This window comes from Mobula birostris, chromosome 2, assembly GCF_030028105.1.
Source record: "Mobula birostris isolate sMobBir1 chromosome 2, sMobBir1.hap1, whole genome shotgun sequence".
Classification (NCBI taxonomy): Eukaryota; Metazoa; Chordata; class Chondrichthyes; order Myliobatiformes; family Myliobatidae; genus Mobula; species Mobula birostris.
Window position 1 is genome coordinate 165,853,107 of NC_092371.1, and position 19,633 is coordinate 165,872,739.

Consider the following 19,633-nt stretch of genomic DNA (forward strand, 5'->3'; position numbering starts at 1 on the left):
CACCTCCCTAACCTGGATTTAACATTGTCCTGTGTACAATATCTTCAATAATGTTGACCTGGAGTGTGAGCCCAGATTATCTATTTTACTGCTGACATTAGGTTTGAATTCATAAGCAATTACTTCAGAAATGTAAAGAATGCACTAATTAACTGATTTTACTCCTCTTCATTAATGTACACAGAACTTCCAATAAACAGGGAATATACGCTTAGTGGCCTCTTTATTAGGTACACCTGTACACCTGCTCATTAATGCAAATATCTAATCAGTCAATCATGTGGGAACAATTCAATAAACAAAAGCAAGCAGACATGCTGAACAGGTTCAGCTGATGTTCAGACCAAACATCAGAATGGGGATGAAATGTGATCTAAGTGACTTTGACCATGGATTGAGTGTTGGTGCCAGATGGGGTGGCTTGAGTATCTCAGAATTGTTGATCTCCTGGACAGGACAGGAAGGCAGCAGCAACTCAAATAACCATGTGTTACAACAGTGGTATGCGGAAGAGCATCTCCAAGTGCACTGCATGTCGAACCTTAAGTACTGAGCTACAGCAGCAGAAGACCACAAACATACATGCAGTGGCCATTTTGTCAGGTACCTCTTGTACCTATTACAGTGGCCACTGAGTGTATGAGGTAATTCTTTTGGGAAGAGCAAACAAGGCAGGGAAATAGGTGATAAACAGAGGGATCCCAGGATGTTCAGAGGAATAGAAGGCTTTTGAAGTGCACGTAACCAAGCGTTACATCAGTGGTGTGCATGTGGGCTTCTCCAAATGCACAAAACGTCAAACCTTGAGTGGATGGGCTACAGCGGCAGACAACCACACGGGGTTTCGCTCCTGTACCTAATGAAGTGGCCACTAGTGTGTAGTTAAGCCTTTAACAAAGGATTACTCATAACATGATTTACAAGCTGCAGTCTTTTGACAGTGAAAACTTAGGTGCAATTAAAATTTTGTTTTTCTCATTCCTCCTCATCTAAATGTTGCTAAGTGCACAAGGTTGTTTGAAATGACAGTGGCACAGTTAGTAGAGTTGTTGCCTACACAGCTCCAGTGACCTCACTTCATTGCTGATTGTGATGTCTGGCTGGAATTTCTCCGGTCTGTGACTATAGGAGTTTCCTCTGGGTGCTCCCTTGTCTTCCCACATCCCAAAAATGTACAAGTTGCTAGGTTAGTAAATGGCACCTAATCGAAGTAGAACATGTATAGGGTTGAGTGGTGAGAATAAGTTGAGCTTGGGTAGGATTAATGTCCAATTGGCTGCTTGACAGTTCGCATAGACATGTTGGGGCAAATAGCCTATTTCCATGCTGTATCTCTCTATATCCAGCAAGCCTGCTCGAAAGTAGAGAATCAACTCAAGTATAAAAAATTCTGCAGTTTGATTTCACCAGAGTTAGCACAATCATCCAGGAATATGTTTCACAAAATTGGATCATTAAAATGCTATCGTCAGTTAGAGCTCAAAGAGTACACAAATTTAAATTCAGTTCAACCCACTAGCTGCTGTGCCGAGGATTCACTTCTCCCACATAGGTAAGCTTGCAGGTTTTAAATGCACCAATTAACAGAGTAAGGACAGGCAAAACCCTTGGGTGGGGGGAAACCTTTCCGGTTGGAAATTAGACACAGGATAGAACATTCTTAGGTTTATTTCAATCTCCTGCTTAAACCTTTGTGTAAGATCTTTTGTCAGAATTGCCCCTGACCACCTCCCAGAGTTTAGAAGATCACCTGCTGAGATCCAATCTCTTGGACCTCAAATATGCAGACCCATTCTGAAAATAACAGTCAGCGGTGCCTGGTTCATGATTGGCTGGTATCACCAATATCATTATTGAACAGCAAATAAAACAAACTGCTGGAGGAACTTAGCAAGCCCTGTCTATTTGCTCCAGATTCCAGTATCTGCAGAATGGTTCTGATGAAGGGTCTCAGCCCGAAACGTCAGTTGTTTATCCATTTCCATAGATGCTGCCTGACCTGCTGAGTTCCTCCAGCATGTTGTGTGTTAATCTGCAGAATCTTATGCCTTCATTACTTAAACAAAGGTTTGATCACCTGGGTCAATGTTAAGAGTTTTTAAAATTTTATAGTTAAAGTAATTCTATCTAAAACCTTATCAAAATTTTGCACATCATCAAATTAAGTAGTGTCACCAATGTGCATAATCAGGTAAATAGTACATCAGCAAATTCTGTTCAACTGTCCATGCAAAGCAACATTCATCTGCAATATTTTAAACATTCCTGGTGTCTGCCACTAACACCACTTTACCTTGGAAACTATACAAAATGACAAACGTTAGCAAAACAGACACGCAGTAACAATCACAAAACACCTCTATTATATTTATACAAACTTTTCAGTATTTAGCTTATACAGTATCTGTACCTCTTCTTTCCACATAGTTTCCCGTAAACTATCTTCTCATACTTTATGGTTGATGTAGAGTAAATGGAAACAAATGCATTGGTTCTGGTTCTGAAGAACCTCAGTGTGCATTTCTAATTTTACAGTGATCCTTTGGCCCACCCAAGCTTGGACAGGGCATCTGGAAGTGTAGTTCTCCAGTCAGCCACAAGATGGTGCACAGGAGCAGGAGTTGAATTGGCTCCTGGGAGAATCTCAACCATGTCCGGGATTTTATCAAAAGAACAGAATCACGGGTGTCTCCCATCGCTGAGGATGTATGTAGACAGCAATTTCAAAGGCAAAGTTGATGATGGCACCTCAGCAATCAGAAAAATGAACCAATGTCATGTAGAGACTGGCTTAAAGCTATTTTAGTAACCAGTTTTATATTTGTCCTCGTGAACGCTGGAACAGCAATTTCACAGTTTACGTTGCAAAAGTGCAGGCTAATTACCAGAGACAGTAATTCTGGCAATTCACATTGAATCTTTTTTGCTTAAATATTTTCCTCCTATCAAAGAGAATATTATTTAAAGGCAGTACTTAGGAAAATTATCATTACCTGCTCTAGTGAAATTTGATTTTAAGTCCTATATACCTTTAAAAAATAACTTCCCCATATTTTATATTAACAAACTCAAATACATCCCCCCAAATACTAGTTAACCTCTTTACCCATGCTTGTTGTTAAGGGCCGATGCTTTAGCAGGCATCTCAACAGTGGCAGCAAGTCCACTCGATGGGTCAAACTATTGGAGAAAGTAATCCCCCTAATAACACTGTCCTTATGCAGCTTTTTTTCTAGTCCAGTGGTTTCGTCTTCTGCTAGATAAAACCCTGTTCTCTTTATCTTGTTGTTCCATACTTAAGAGACATCAAATGGTTTCCCTGTCTTAACTAGGAGAAACAGAAAGCAATGGAGGGAAGCCAAGATACCCTCACACCACTAGACCTGCATTTACTTGCAGAAATCTGGGCACATTCCTAGCATTGACTGAAACTGGAACCACAGCAAGTAGCAAACGTACTGGCTGTTCAAGCAAGCTAGTTAACTGCTTTCTTCATCACACTCATCTGTGTGCCGGGGCACTTCAACTTTAAAAAATGACAGGATTTGTTGAAGTAAAGTATCCTCTTCACTTTGTTTCTAACTTACTTAAATGCTATAGTGTCATGTATGTCTCCCATCTTAATACTCTCCGTTTAATCAGTTGATCTTTACCAACTGTTGGGAATGACTGTGCACCCCATTCAAATATTTCCTAAAGAAAATTATGATACTTTGTAGGAAAACAAGTCAAACATGTCAGAATTGTTCTCATCTTCTTCACTGGAAATGAATTTTTTATCATTCCATAATCTGATGTACTGTACATTTCCTTAAAGAGAATGGTAACAGACTGCTTGGTGCAAGCCTACTTGCAGTGCGAGTGGAGATTTCAGTTACCCTTGTTCTTTGACACAACAGGTTGGTATCTGTGTAACTAAAGCTTATTACTAGTGTAAACTGATCTGAACGCTATTTGTTTGCCAGTGGTTCTTGAGTTTTAAATCATAGCAGTGATGTGCAACTAAGATTTAATGAGAACTTCGGGAGCTAAGAATTTTAAAGGGATTTTAGTCTATTTTTTGCATTTAGTATTGGGAACTTTGAAACTTTTTATACCTGAATCGACTGTCATTTTGCTGGTTACTGAAGTGTCAGTACTTGGTCTTGCTTTTGGGGCTGTAGGATAGTGAAGATTTGACTTGCTTGATATGATTTGGAACTTCCAATCCTGTATGAAGGGTCACCTGTTGACAGAAAAGCAGAGTTTGACAGCAGCAGGAACAAATGACAATGTTCGTCACCTTATGTACAGAAGTCCCACTGTCTCTTTGACTCCCCTACCATCAAGCAGGAGGTATCAGAGCATTAGAAGAAGGACTGCTAGGATGGGAAACAGCTTTATCCCCCAGACCATGAGACTACTGAACTCCTTGCCACCATCCAGGTCTCATCATGTATGAGGCGCCAGTGGTATTATACTGTTTACTTTTTAACTTGTCGTAAATGTACCCAATGCTAAATTCGAATCCAAGTTTAATCACTAGTCAACCATATATATAGCACAAGTCCCTGAATGGCATGGCCTGTAGAACGATGATGCATGGGATGTTGTCCTGACCCAGCTTGTTCTTCCACTGAGCGAGCACTGGAGGGCAGCACCGAGCAAACACCGGCCCACAGCACACCGACAGGGCAGGTCACTCCCCAACCCAGCATGGACTCCAGCATGTCCACTGTTCGCTCCCAAACCACCTTGGCATATCCTCTTCTGAGAGGCTGCAACAAGCAACACTGCGGCCTGAGGACTAGTCCCCGCCACATCTGAGGCAACGCAGTTTCCCTGCTGTCAGCCTCGCTGCAGTATTCCACAATACCAATGTCCAGCAGGGTCTTGCGATCATAACAAAAATGTCTAAGATAACCATTTGCAACTTTTACCGCACCTAAATGTCAATCTTCTGTAATAAATTTAATTATTTGTTAATTTATTTGTAATATTACTTTGTGTGTTGTGTGAGAGTTATATGTATTGGTTTGTGCACCTTGCTCTGGAGGAACATTCTTTCATTGGGCTGTATACATGTGCACGGTAGAATGGTAATAAATCTGAACTTGACGAGAAGCATTTTATTATGAGCTGATGTGAAAATTGCTGTCAGGTGCAGAATTGTGAATCCCAACAGATCTACTCAGTTCAAGTACAAAGTGAAGGAAATGCAGGTTCAACATTTATCACTTAATAAATGTTAAAAGAGATTGAGAAGATGGAGAAGGGATCGAGGGGAAGGGTGTGAGGCAAGAGTGAGTAAGAAAGATTGAGAGCTTGAGCAAAACAGAAAATTTGAATAAGAGTGAAACTACAAAGGAATATTTCAACAGCAAAACAGTTTGTTTGAAAAGTCAAGAATGAGGGGGGACAGCCAGGGTTCTCATTGGAACATATCAAATATTGAAAGGCCTTGATAGAGTGGATGTGGAGAGGATGTTTCCTATAGTGGGAGAGTCTAGGACCAAAGGGCATAGCCTCAGAATACAAGAACACCACTTTGGAACAGAGATGAGAAGGAATTTCTTTAGCTGGATAGTGTGAATCTGAGGAATTTACTGCGCAGGCCATCATTGGGTATATTTATAGCAGGGGTTTATAGGTTCTTGATTAGTGAGGGTTACAAGGAGAATGCAGTCGAGAGGGATAATAAATCAGCCATGGTGGAATGGTGGTGCAGACTCAATGGGCTGAATGGCCTAATTTTGCTCCAATGGCTTATGTTTGTATGGTCTATGGAAAAGCCAGTGTATACCATGAAGGTCTCATGAAACCTCCCTAGGGATTCTGAGACTCACATTGCTAACAATGAATACATTTATTATAGAGTTGAGGCTTAGGTGAATTGTAAAGCAAGCTGTAGTATTTGCAAAAGGAACAGTAAGCAGGAGAAAATCTCTAGTCTTCCTAACACACAGCTGAACTGCTTACATCTTTCTGCATAGTACCAAAGGGAAACAAAAGATTTTGTATTTTCATGACTGGAGAATTGTGTTCACCGAGAACACCTCCTGAAAGTGATCCTACAGAATGGTCCAGTTATGTGGGTGTCCAGATTAAAGTAAATCAAATCTTTCCCAAGTCTAATATTTTCCTCCTTTAACACAGGATAATACCTTAATTAAAGTACAACATGGATCTCCTAAACAAATTAACTCAAATTTTTAGTCTATCCTTATTACAGACTTCTGCTATTTCATCCACTCATGCTGTGGTAATGAGCGTCCTCTATTGGTCAAACATTCCTTTTCTTTATCTTGTTATTGAAACTTTCCACTAGAAATCCCAAACAAAATCCAACATGTCTCCCTATGTTAAAAGTTTAAAAAAACACAATTTTGGGGGCAAACTTCAGGTTGCATTGGAGTGAGTCAGAAATTATGCAATGATTTTCCTCTGTGGAATTTGCAGCAAAGAGAGGGTTAACAATATCCAGGCAAGGATAGATTACATCTATGGTGCACCAGCGCAGGCAAGAAAGGTCTTTGAAGAGCATACCTTCCTTTCGCACAGCCGGGGGTGGGGGGGGTGTGGTTCAGTGAGGAGGGGGGGAAGCAGAGTCATTTAGCTTACAGAGCCGTGAAAAGCAATTCAAGGAAGAGAAACCAACTAAGGGACAATTACTTTATTAGCATCAGAGCATCCATTGGTTGTTAGCTTGTGGTTCCTATTGACACCTGTATTGTGAATGGCGATTGTTCTTGCAAATAAGGACTTCAAACATACGCAGATTACCAAATGGTCGATATCTGTAACTGCTAGACAATTCTGTATAAAAATGGCACTTCTCAGTTCAGACCAGGACAGGGCCATGTTGTTCCCCTTGTCCACAAGTGAATAAACTATGATAGAGGAATGAGTGCCAGTTTTCAGAGTCCATTTCATCAGTGACAACACCTAAAATCTAACTGACTCCGGTGTGATCTTGGTAGAGACCATCCCATCAGGCAGCCATAAAATTAGTGATTTAGTGCAAATGGGGGGGCGGGGGGAAGCAAGGGGTCTCTGATCATCCACCAGAATTACAATTGCCGATCCAATGAACCCATATAAGGTTTTACTCAAACTCAATGAATAAAGCCTCTTCTTGTTGCAAGCAACACACACAAAAAATGCTGGTGAATGCAACAGGCCAGGCAGCATCTGTAGGAAGAGGTACAGACGACATTTCGGGCCGCAACCCTCCATCAGGACTAACTGTCTTCTTTCAGTTAGTCCTGACGAAGGGTCTCGGCCTGAAACGTCGACTGTACCTCTTCCTACAGATGCTGCCTGGCCTGCTGCATTCACCAGCAATTTTGATGTGTGTTGCTTGAATTTCCAGCATCTGCAGAATTCCTTGTGTTTGCGTCTTCTTGTTGCAATCTCTTTTTGTCCCCAGAATGTCACCATAAGACCATAAGGCATAGGAGTATAATTATCGTCCACAAACTTGGCCACAAAGCCATCAATTCCATCATCCAAATTGCTGACATGTAACATAAAAAAAATGGTCCCAACACCGACCTCTGTGGAACATCACTAATCAACGGCAGCCAACCAGAAAAGGCCACATTTATTCCCACTCTGCCTCCTGCCAGTCAGCCAATCTTCTAACTATGTTTGTATCTTTTCTTTACCTTGTGCAATGTTATACATTAAATCATTAAAGAAGAATACATTATAACTATTCGAGTTAGCTCCTCCCCACCCCCTTCCTGTCTATTACCCCCATCACTGCACTGGAGACACTTTAAACCACTTCTTATAATGCTGTTTACATTGTAAATGCATGCTGGTATTTATTTATCTACATTTGATTCCAATCTATCCTTTAACCTCTAACTTTATTAGTTTTATTCTTTATATATAATGCTTCGTAATTGTTGAATGTTGTTTATGGTTGCATATTGTACCCTGACCAACACACTGCAGCAGATTCCTGCCGAAGGGTTTTGACCTGAATCGTCGACTGCACTTTTTTCCACAGATGCTATCTGTTGAGTTCCTCCAGCATTTTGTGTGTTGAGCAGATTCCTGACACATGTAAATATACCCATGTTGTGCTGACCTTCTAGTTTAGTTTATGATCAATCTAACCCTTCCCTCCTACATAACCTTCCATTTTTTTTCATCCATGTGCCTGTCTTAAGAGTTTCTTATACGTCTCTAATAAAACCGCCTCTACCACCATCCCCGTCACTTCCAATCTTACCTCCGACATCCTCCCTCTAATCACCCTAAAGTCATGCCCCCAGATATTAGCCACTCTGCTCTTGGTGCTTTACCTCTTCTACACAGTGTATCATTATTCCGATGGGAAGCATCTGGCTTTGTAGAACCCACATTCGACTACAATCAGGCTGACTGGGACAACGTAAAAGTGCAGTTGGAGAACAGTTGTGTGTGGTATTGAGCAGGAAGCCAGATGTAAACCAATACATTTCTCTGTAGAAGTTGCAGAAAGACAAGGGTTAAGGTAATGTCCAGGTAAAGATAGTTTATGGATGGTGTGCAGTCAACCCAGGTAAGAAAGGTCTTTGAAGATTATTGTTTCCATTTGTATGCCAGTTGGCTCCAGTCCCCTGCTGTGCGGAGACAAGATAAGGATGCAAACAAAGGATTATAGGGTGACACTTATTATTGGGCAGTTTCTTTACTATTCTGAAATATTATTGCCTTTTATGTGTAGATTCCATGAGCTATTGAAACCTGTTTGTACTATTGTGTTATTGGAGATTATGCAAATAATCATGCGAATAAGCTTTTTCAACAGACACAAGGTTACCAACTGGCCAGAATCTGTACCCAACTAGACAATTCTGTATAAAAATGGCAGTTTTTTGTTCAAATTTCAGGACAGTGCAGAGACAGAGACCATGCTGTTCCCCTTGTGCATAAGACCTTATGACACAGGAGCAGAATTAGGCAACTTGGCCCATCAAGTCTGTTGTGCCATTCCATTATGGCTGGTTTATTACCCTCTCAACCCCCATTCTTCTGCCTTCTCCCCGTAACCTTTGACACCCTGACGGATCAAGAACCTATCAACCTCCACTTTAAATATACCCAAGGACTTGGCCTCCATGGCCGTCTGTGGCAATGAACTCCATGGACTCACCACCCTCTAGCTAAACAAATTCCTCCTAATCTCTGTTCTGAATGGATGTCCTATTCCAAGGCTGTGCCCTCTGGCCTAGACTCCCCATTATTGGAAACATTTTCTCCACATTCACTCAGTCTAGGCTTTTCAATATTCAATAGGTTTCAATAAGATTCCTTCTCATTCTTCTAAACTCCAGCAAGTTCAGGCCTGGAGCCATCAAAGGTTCCTCATTAACCCTTTCATTTCTGGAACCCTACCTGTGAACCACTACTGGACCCTCTCCAATGCCAGTGCACCCTTCCTTAGATAAGGGGCCCCAAACTACCTGCAGTACTCCAAGATGGTCTGATCAATGCTTTATAAAGGCTCAGCACAAGTTGTGATTGAGGAATGAGTGCAAGCTTTCAGAGTGCAGTTCATCGGTGACAACCCCACTGAACTAATACAGAATACAAATATGAGGGAATCTGCAGATGCTGGAATTTCAAGCAATACCCCTTGCCCATCCTCTGGGTTCCCCCCCTCCCCCTTTTCTTTTTCCCTAGGCCTCCTGTCCCATGATCATCTCATATCCCTTTTGCCAATCACCTGTCCAGCTCTTGGCTCCATCCCTCCCCATCCTGTCTTCTCCTATCATTTTAGATCTCCCCCCCCCCCACATTCAAATCTCTTACTAGCTCTTCTTTCAGTTAGTCCTGACGAAGGGTCTCGGCCTAAAATGTCAACCGTACCTCTTCCTAGAGATGCTGCCTGGCCTGCTGCGTTCACCAGCAACTTTGATGTGTGTTAATACAGAACACTCTGCACTTACAAACCCTTCAGTTGTTTAGAATCTTTCCAGGGTCTCCCTTTACTTTAAACATCAGTTTTAGGCGATCCCTAAGGTACTTTCATAGAACTTGCACCCACTGCATCGTTCCAGCCACAATTCCACAGCGCTCGCACAGAACCGTGAACGTTGCTGGAGGTAAGTAAACAAAGCTGGCATCTCATTGTCTCTCCGAGGTCATTTCAGCAAGCAACACACAGAGGTTTTACCACCACTGGCCCACATCTTCACATGTACCTGGACATTCCTGTTAATGCTAACAGCAGGAACAAAGATGCCTTCCAAATTTTCAAAGGCGACTGGGCCTTGCTGCATGTTGTTGATGTAAAACACAAGGTTGCGCTTGTTTAGATCCAACAGAACACCAATTGTTGTACCTTTACAAATCCCACCTTCAGTCCTGAAATCAGAAACACAAAACCCTGGTTTAATCCAAACCTACACAACCTTTCTTTGATTCATTTATACAAACAATAGAAATGCCATCTATAAATTTGTCGAAGTTAGCAGGATCTCAGATGGCGACGAGGAGGCACGTGGAAGTAAGGTAGATTGACTGATTGAATGGTGTTACAACAACCTTGCACTCAATGTCAGCAAGACCAAGGAATTGAACGTGGAGGTCAGGAAGGGGAAGTCGGGAGAACACACACCAGTCCTCATCGAGGGGTCAGAGGTGGAAATGGTGAGCAGCTTCAAGTCCTTAGGTGTCAACATCTCAGAGAATCTGTCCTGGGCCCAACATATTGATGCAATAGTGAAGGGGGGGGACACCAACCAGAGGAGATCTGGTATGTCACCACACAGAAGTACCATGGAGAACACTCTGGCTGGCTGCATCACCATTTGGTATGGAGATTCCAATGGACAGGATCTCAAGAGGGTTATAGGCTCACGTCTCCCTACCTTCCCTACCATTGATGACATCTTCAGGGGCAGTGCCAGATTAAAGACCCTCACCCTCTGGCACCACTGGGGAGGAAATACTGGAGCCTGAAGACCCACGATTCTTCCCCTTTGCCACCAGGTTTCTGAATGGTCCACGCAGCCGTGAACATTACCTCTTTTGCATTACTATACTCGGAAATTACACTGTACTGCTGCCATAAAACAATAAACTTTAAGTTAATGATAATAAACCTGACTCCAATAATTATGTAATATTTCTAATGTGATGCAATTATGAAAATAATCTCTAAAATTTAACAAAAAAGATGAATTCTGCACATGATTATGGTTCCTTCATTCTTCAAATAATAGTGTTTTGAATTACAAATTACTGCAGCAGTTGAATTTTTTATTTATTGCATGTGAACATGGTATTTATTAGAAATGAGTTCATTGGTAAGGTTTCTGGCAAACATTAAATTAATAATTTACCTGTTTGTGTGAGAATTGTTGTGCATAAACCAACTGCGATTGTTGTCAACATACATAGCCCATGCCTTATCATCCTTTCCCAACATTATATCCTTTTGTAAGTGAATCCTTGCCACACCGAAAGCGGGGTCCGGGTGGTTATCATAGCGATCTACCGTTAGCTCCCAGTAGTGGATTCCTTTGGAGAGCGCCACAGATCCCAGCACAACCCGATCGTCATAGCTGTTACATGTGATTGTTAGGTTATCGTTGGATAAGAGGATGTCTGGATGGGCTGAACTGGGATCAAAGGTGAACCAAGCCACTGCAAATAGAATGAGAGTACAGTCATTTCAAATAATGGGAAACATTTTCTGACAGACCTGAACCTAACCCAGCCCTCCTCTCTTACAGACTTGTGCAAGGTGTGAAAGCTTTTTAAACAGCAAGGAGCTGTATTGGTGTGTTGCACCTGTCCCTTCAACTCCTCTCTCACCACCATTCAAGGCTCTAAACAGTCTGTCCAGGTGAGGAGACACTTCACCTGTGACATCGCCTGCAGCCGGTGTGGTCTCCTCTACACCAGTGAAACTTGGCAGAGACTGGGGCACCGCTTCACCAAGCGGCTTCCACAACAGGCCGGATTTCCCAGTGGCCACCCATTTTAATTCTATTCCCATTTCAGCACATTGGCCCATGGACTCCTCTGCTTTTACACTGAGGTCACAGTCAGATGAAGGAGAAACATCTCATATTCCATTTGGGTAGCCTCCAACCTGATGGTATAAACATTGATTTCTCAAACTTCTGGTAATGTCCACCCATCCTCCTCCTCTTTTTTTTCATTCCCCATTCGGGTCCCCTCTTACTCCTTCTCTTCTCCTCACCTGCCCATCACCTCCCTCCCATCGTCCACTCTCCTCTCCTACCAGATTCCTTCTTCAGCTCTTTACCTTTTTTACCCATTACCTCCCAGCCTCTCACTTCATCCTCCCTCCCCACCCCCTACCTTCCCTCAGCTGGTCTCACCCATCATCTCCCACCTTCTCACATCATCCACCCTCCCCACCCACCCACCCACCTTTCCTCAGCTGGTCTCACCCATCACCTCCCACCTTCTCACGTCATCCACCCTCCCCACCCACCCACCCACCTTCCCTCAGCTGGTCTCACCCATCACCTCCCACCTTCTCACGTCATCCACCCTCCCACCTTCCCTCAGCTGGTATCACCCATCACCTCCCACCTTCTCACGTCATCCACCCTCCCCACCCACCTTCCCTCAGCTGGTCTCACCCATCACCTCCCACCTTCTCACGTCATCCACCCTCCCACCTTCCCTCAGCTGGTTTCACTTCCCACCTTCTCACGTCAACCACCCTCCCCCACCCACCCACCTTCCATCAGCTGGTCTCACCCATCACCTCCCACCTTCTCACGTCATCCACCCTCCCCACCCACCTACCTTCCCTCAGCTGGTTTCCCCCATCACCTCCCAGCTTCTCACGTCATCCTCCCTCCCCACCCACCCACCTTCCCTCAGCTGGTATCACGCATCACCTCCCAGCCTCTCACTTCATCCCCCCCTCCTCACCCCCTACCTTCCCTCAGCTGGTTTCACTTCCCACCTTCTCACGTCATCCTCCCTCCCCCACCCATCCACCTTCCCTCAGCTGGTATCACCCATCACCTCCCAGCCTCTCACGTCAACCACCCTCCTCCACCCACCCACCTTCCCTCAGCTGGTATCACCCATCACCTCCCAGCCTCTCACTTCAACCCCCCCTCCCCACCCCCTACCTTCCCTCAGCTGGTTTCACTTCCCACCTTCTCACGTCATCCACCCTCCCCATCTGCCTTCTCTCACCTGGTCTCAACCATCACCTCCCAACTTCTCACGTCAACCACCCTCCTCCACCCACCCACCTTCCCTCAGCTGGTATCACCCATCACCTCCCACCTTCTCATGTCAACCACCCTCCCCCACCCACCCACCTTCCCTCAGCTGGTCTCACCCATCACCTCCCACCTTCTCACGTCAACCACCCTCCCCCACCCACCCACCTTCCCTCAGCTGGTCTCACCCATCACCTCCCAGCTTCTCACGTCATCCTCCCTCCCCACCCACCTACCTTCCCTCAGCTGGTCTCACATCAACCACCTCCCCTACCCACCCACCTTACCCCTCAGCTGGTTTCACGTATCACCTTGCAGTCTGCATTCCTTCCCCACCCCACAATCTGTTATTTTGGCTGCTTCTCCTATATTTCCAATCCTGATGAATGGCCTCAGCCTGAAACATCATGGACTGGTTATTCCTTTCCAAAGATGTTGCCTGATCTGCAGAGTTCTTCCAGAATTGTATTTATTTATTCGTTGCAATACAGCATGGAGTAGGCCCTTACAGAACTTTGAGCCACGCCACTCTGCAATCCCCCAATTTAACCCTAGCCTAACCACGGGGCAATTTACAATGACCAATTAACCTACCAACCAGTTTGTCTTTGGACTGTGGGAGGAAACCAGAGCAACTGGAGGAAACCCAGACGTCACGTTGAAAACATACAAACTAGTTACAGTCTGTGGCGGGAGTTGAACCCGGGTCAGCAGCACTGTAAAGCATTGTGCTAACCACTATGCTACCATGCCATGTTGCTCTGCATTTTCAGCACCTGCAGAATCTCTTGTATTAGGTGAGTATTAGTACTGGGTTATTTTTTGAGGAGACGACATACTCAACCTGAACAGTCTTGGTGTCTAGATACTACATTTCTCCTTAGAACACCTGGAGAATAAAGACGCATACGTAAGGCTCCTTTTCATTGACTACAGCTTTGCCTTTAATACCATCATTCCAAATAAACTGATTCCTAAGCTCCGGAACCTGGGCCTTAGCACTCAGATCTGCAATTGGATCTTCAACTTCCTCACAGACAGGACCCAGGCTGTAAAAATAGGGGACTAGCTCTTCACTACAATCACTCTGAGCACCGGTGCCCCACAAGGCTGTGTACTCAGCCCCCTGCTGTACTCACTATACACCCATGATTGAGTAGCCAAGTTTCCATCAAACTCAATATATAAATTTGCTGATGACACAACAATTGTAGGCCGTATCTCGAGTAATGATGAGTTTGAGTACAGAGAGGAAATTAAGAACCTGGTGGCATGGTGTGAAGACAATAACCTATCCCTCAATGTCAGCAAGACGAAGAAATTGGTTGTTGACTTCAGAAGGAGTAGCGGACCGCACGACCCAATTTACATTGGTGGTGCACCAGTGGAACAGGTCAAAAGCTTTAAGTTCCTTGGGGTCAATATCACAAATGACCTGACTTGGTCCAACCAAGCAGAGTCCACTGCCAAGAAGGCCCACCAGCACCTTTACTTCCTGAGAAAACTAAAGAAATTTGGCCTGTTCCCCTAAAACCCTCACTAATTTTTACAGATGCACCGTAGAAAGCATCCTTCTACGGTGCATCACAACCTGGTATGGAAGTTGTCCTGTCCAAGACCGGAAGAAGCTTCAGAAGATCCTGAACACGGTGCAGCACATCTCACAAACCAATCTTCTGTCCTTGGACTCACTTTACACCGCACGCTGTTAGAGCAGTGCTGCCAGGATAATCAAGGACACAACCCACCCAGCCAACACACTTTTCATCCCTCTTCCCTCTGGGAGAAGGCTCAGGAGCTTGAAGACTCGTATGGCCAGATTTGGAAACAGCTTCTTTCCAACTGCTGAACGGATCCTGACCCGGATCTGGGCCGTACCCTCCAAATATCCGGACCTGCATCTCGGTCTTTTTGTACTACCTTACTTTCTATTTATGATTTATAATTTAAATTTTTAATATTTACTATCGATTTGTAATCCAGGGAGCGGGAAGCGCAGAATCAAATATCGCTGTGATGATTGTACGTTCTAGTATCAATTGTTTGGTGACAATAAAGTATAAGGTAAAGTACTTAGACTTCCCAGTAAGGGATCTCTGATTGATGGGAGGACAAGTGCAACATCAAGTTTTCATACAACACAAATGGAGCACTACATACAATCTAGTTTTCCAAGCTGGAGGGTGACAGAGAGAGGAGTTATTCAGTCATCAGTATTTTAACACTCCTACTTTTCATCAACATTTTGATGTGTGCAGAATTTTCAAAAGTCATCAAACTTGGAAACCGAAGAGGTAATTACTTCTGGCAGATGAAATTTAATGCTGATTAACGTGAAGTTAAATAGTTTGGCAGAAAGAAAAGAATGGCACAGTAACAGAGGATATTGCTCAATGTGTGCAGAGAACAGCTGGATGTGTTGAGCATGTGCTTAGTAAAAGAATTCTGAGCCTTGGAAACAGTGGTATAGAATTTAAAATAAAAGTAGGGGTTTAATCGACCTTTACAAACACTGGTTTAGCCAAAACTAGAGTATTACACACGACCTTGGTTTCTATATTTTAAAATGGATGTGGAAATGGGTGGAGAATTCATTCAATATAATCTTTCCAGAATTTAGGGATTTTGGATGCAAGTTCAGAGTGGGCTTCTTCTCCTTGAAGCATAGAAACTTGAGAGGAGATTTGACAGACACATTCAAGATCATGAAAGTAGCTGGCTCCATTAGCAGATAGTTCAAGGCAGAAGATTCGGATTAAAAGAGATGAACAAAAGATGCAGTGGATGTGAGGAAAGTCATTTTATGTTTAGAAATGATCTGGAACATAATGCATGAACTCAAGGATAGTGGAAACAGTGAGAATTGTGGATTTCAAAAGTGAATTTCATAGGCAGTTGAAAGTCAATAATTTGCATGACTTTAGAATAGCTGCTGGGGAACGGGACCATCTGATTTATCTACCAAAGTCCTGGTATAGCCTCAATGGGCAACTCTTCCTGAGTCACTGCAATTCTTTGATTCTGATCTAAATCAGGGCCCTAGCACTGAGTCCTGCAGAACCCCAATGTATGCAATCCTCTGGTCACTAGAATTTCCATCACTAGCCACTGCTTTTTCCTACTGAACAAATCTTTAATTCGATTTGTCTTGTCATTCCATTCCATCACCTCTATTGCATTTTCTGGCCTCTAGCTTTCCTGATCAATTTGCTAGGCAGGCCTTTGTAAAAAAAATCCATATACGTGACATCAAATGTTGCTCCCTTATATCGACTGTCCAGTTTATCCTCCCAAACATTCAGTTAAGCTGACCAGACATAATCGTCCCTCAACAAACTGACTGCCTGTCTCCATTAATATGAGTTTCCCTAAATGCTGATTTATCTCAGAACAGTTTTGCTATAATTTGTCCACACTCTACCTCTTTAATATTAAAGTCTGTAACAACCACAAGTTCCATGAAGTTAAAATATTAACTTAGAACTATATACATATTAACTTAGAACTATATACAGATCCTCCACACACGGGTTAACACTGATCCTCAACAGCTTTATTTGTTCCTTGGATATCCTTTTTCCCTTCACATCTCATAAAATCAAAGAAAATCCTATGATGTTATCTCACATTTTCTCTCCATTCGTCTTCTTTGGCTTCCTAATTTCACCCCTGCACTTTTTATACTCTTTAAAGTTTCTATCGTGTTGGGCTCTCAGTAACTCTCAAGGTTTAATTTTTTTTTAATTATTCTAACACATATTTTCTTCAATATTCATGGGGGAGTCAGATTTAGAAGTTTGCCTTTGACTTTTAATGCAAAGTCTGAACCCTCACCATCTTCTTAAATGTCCTCTACTGCTATGATAAGGATCATCTCACTGTAGTAAGATTGGCATCAGCCATTTTATAACTTTTGCTCTCAGTTTAATTTATGTTATTTTTCATAACTAAAATAAATCTAGCTGTCTTATATTTGAGTTTTAACTGCTGCATTCTTTTGATTATAAATGAACAAAATCACACAGTGCAGAAAATGGACTGCCTTCAATGATGCATCATCCAAATCTTCATTCTCATTGTAACATTCAAGATGGTTGTCATTATCTTTGAATCTTCATAGTTTCTAACTTTCTGAAGTAGTGAAATCATTTCATTTTCACCTCTGAATGCTTGAGACTGCAGTGAGCATAACATTTCTGAATTGCCTTACTGCTGATTTCTTGCCAACTATCAGTGACAAAAATCGCTCCTTTTTGAAGACAAACACAACTGACACTATTTAAGAACTGTTCTCTTTAAGCACAGTGTAGTGTCTAACAGCCACACAAGTGCAGGCGACTGACGCTAGTTAGAAACTGTTCAATAACAGTCTCCTGTCCCAGTTAAGCAGCACAGTGTCTCAAATAAACAAAGGAATGCCAGAAATTTTCTCATCTTGGCTACTAGCCTACAAAGTACTCAGGACATCTTCAAGGAGCAGTGTCTCAGAAAGGCAGTGTCCATAATTAAGGATCTCCAGCACCCAGGGCGTGCCCTTTTCTCAATGTTACCATCAGGTGGGAGCTACAGAAGCCTGAAGGTACACACTCAGCGATTCAGTGACAGCTTCTTCCCCTCTGCCATTCAATTCCTAAATGAACATTGAACCCTTGAACACTACCTCACTTTTTAAATATATATTATTTCTGTTTTATGCACGATTTTTAATCTATTCAATATACGTATACTGTAATTGATTTACTTATTTTTTTCTTCTATATTATGTATTGCATTGAACTGCTGCTGCTAAGTTAACAAATTTCACAACACGTGCTGGTGATAATAAACCTGATTCTGATTCTGAATTAGCTTTTGTTCTTTAAGAATTGTCCCAAATAAGCAGCTGCTCCAATTAACTGATTGACCAATCAAATGTTATCTGTCAGAACATGTAATTTACCTTTCTTGTGCGTCTTATATAGTTTACCTTATGTCTTTCTCCCTTTACTTTAGGAATTTACTACTTTCTAATCTTTTGACTGATTGAATGGATTTGACAAATCTGGATTCTGTGAATGCCAAGTGTGTAATGCACACGTTAATGTTGCAAAAGGTGATATTTCCCAGAGCGTCACGCAAAGCACAAGTACAGATTTCCATTTATAAAAAATATTGATTGACACGTTATAAAGCAATAGTTAAATGGGGATGTGATACAGAATGACAGCAATTAGGCTTATACCAATGGAACATGTTAAGTACCTGGAGAGACGGCAGGAAATGTAACGCTACAATAGTGGAATGCTGTTTGAGTAACTAGCTAAAGGGTACTTAGCTAAACTTAACCCTTCTTTGCTGTATGATTCCACCTAAGAATTTCTGAGAATTTCAACATGATTGCAACAATCCCAATGAAGGGTCTTGAATATGGGTCTCTGCCCAAAATGTTGACTGTTTGTTTCTCTATCGATGCTGCCTGACCTGCTGATTTCCTCCAGTATTTTGTGTGTGTTCTCTGAATTTCCAGCAGGATTGCTTGTGTTCTATAATTGCAACTGAATGTGTTTTTGATGTATTTTCATTTTTTACTGTTAACATTAACTTTTTAAAAATTATTTAGATGAGGTACTTTGATTGCATCAACATTTATGAGAGATTGAAGAATTGTATTAAGCCTGATTAACAAGAAGAAAATCAGGGCTTTGCTAAAGTCAAAACCAATAGTTGAAGTTTGAGCAAAAAAAAATCCTAAGGTAATAACACCAATTCTGAATATTGTAGCAAATACTATGGTAAACAACTTTTGTAATATTAAGTTTGTGATTATCACTCACCCTCAGATGTCTGCAGCACAACTGTTTTACTGTAAGGCCCAACACCCGCTGAATTAAAGGCTTTCACTCTTGCATTGTAGGTACTATTGAACTGAAGTCCATCCACTGTACAAACAGTTTCTTTGCCAGCATACACTTCCTGAAAGTTGAAGGGTACTAGAAATTAGAATATGAATGTATGATCAGATCCAAAACGTCAAATGTTTATTCCCATCTGTCGATGCTGCCTGGCTTGCTTTTTGTGTGTGTTACAACAGATCTAAAATACTTCTAACTTTAGGTTGTTTGTTACATATGTGATACAGTATTAAGAATTACACCCTCTAAGTAGTACAAAACATTAACTGCTGGCATATGCCAAGAAATCGCTCTATAATATTAGAATCCAAATGCGAAAAGTTTTCATGTGACAATTCTGCATACAATTAGAAAGATAAAAAAAGATTAGCTTTACTTGTCACAGGTACATCGAATCCCATTGTTTGTGTCAATGGCCAACAGAGTCTGAGTGTGGGCTGGGGATAGCACAAGTGTCACTATACTTTCAGAGCCACAGAATGATCACAGCTTACTAACCCTAACCTGTATATCTTTGAAACGTGGGAGAAAACCCACGTGGTCACG

At 42.3% G+C, this 19,633-nt stretch overlaps 1 protein-coding gene across 1 annotated transcript in view; it reads right to left on the bottom strand.

The window, feature by feature from the left end:
• Positions 1-4,132: 4,132 nt before the first annotated feature.
• The window catches only part of trim67 (tripartite motif containing 67), a 52,280-nt gene continuing 36,779 nt past the window's right edge, over positions 4,133-19,633 (bottom strand). Inside the window, exons 7-10 of the mRNA XM_072280337.1 lie at positions 19,010-19,148; positions 11,322-11,625; positions 10,179-10,341; positions 4,133-4,225 (exon numbers count right to left, since the gene is read on the bottom strand). Coding sequence (XP_072136438.1) covers positions 4,133-4,225; positions 10,179-10,341; positions 11,322-11,625; positions 19,010-19,148 — 699 coding nt within the window. The remainder of the gene's footprint in view (positions 4,226-10,178; positions 10,342-11,321; positions 11,626-19,009; positions 19,149-19,633) is intronic.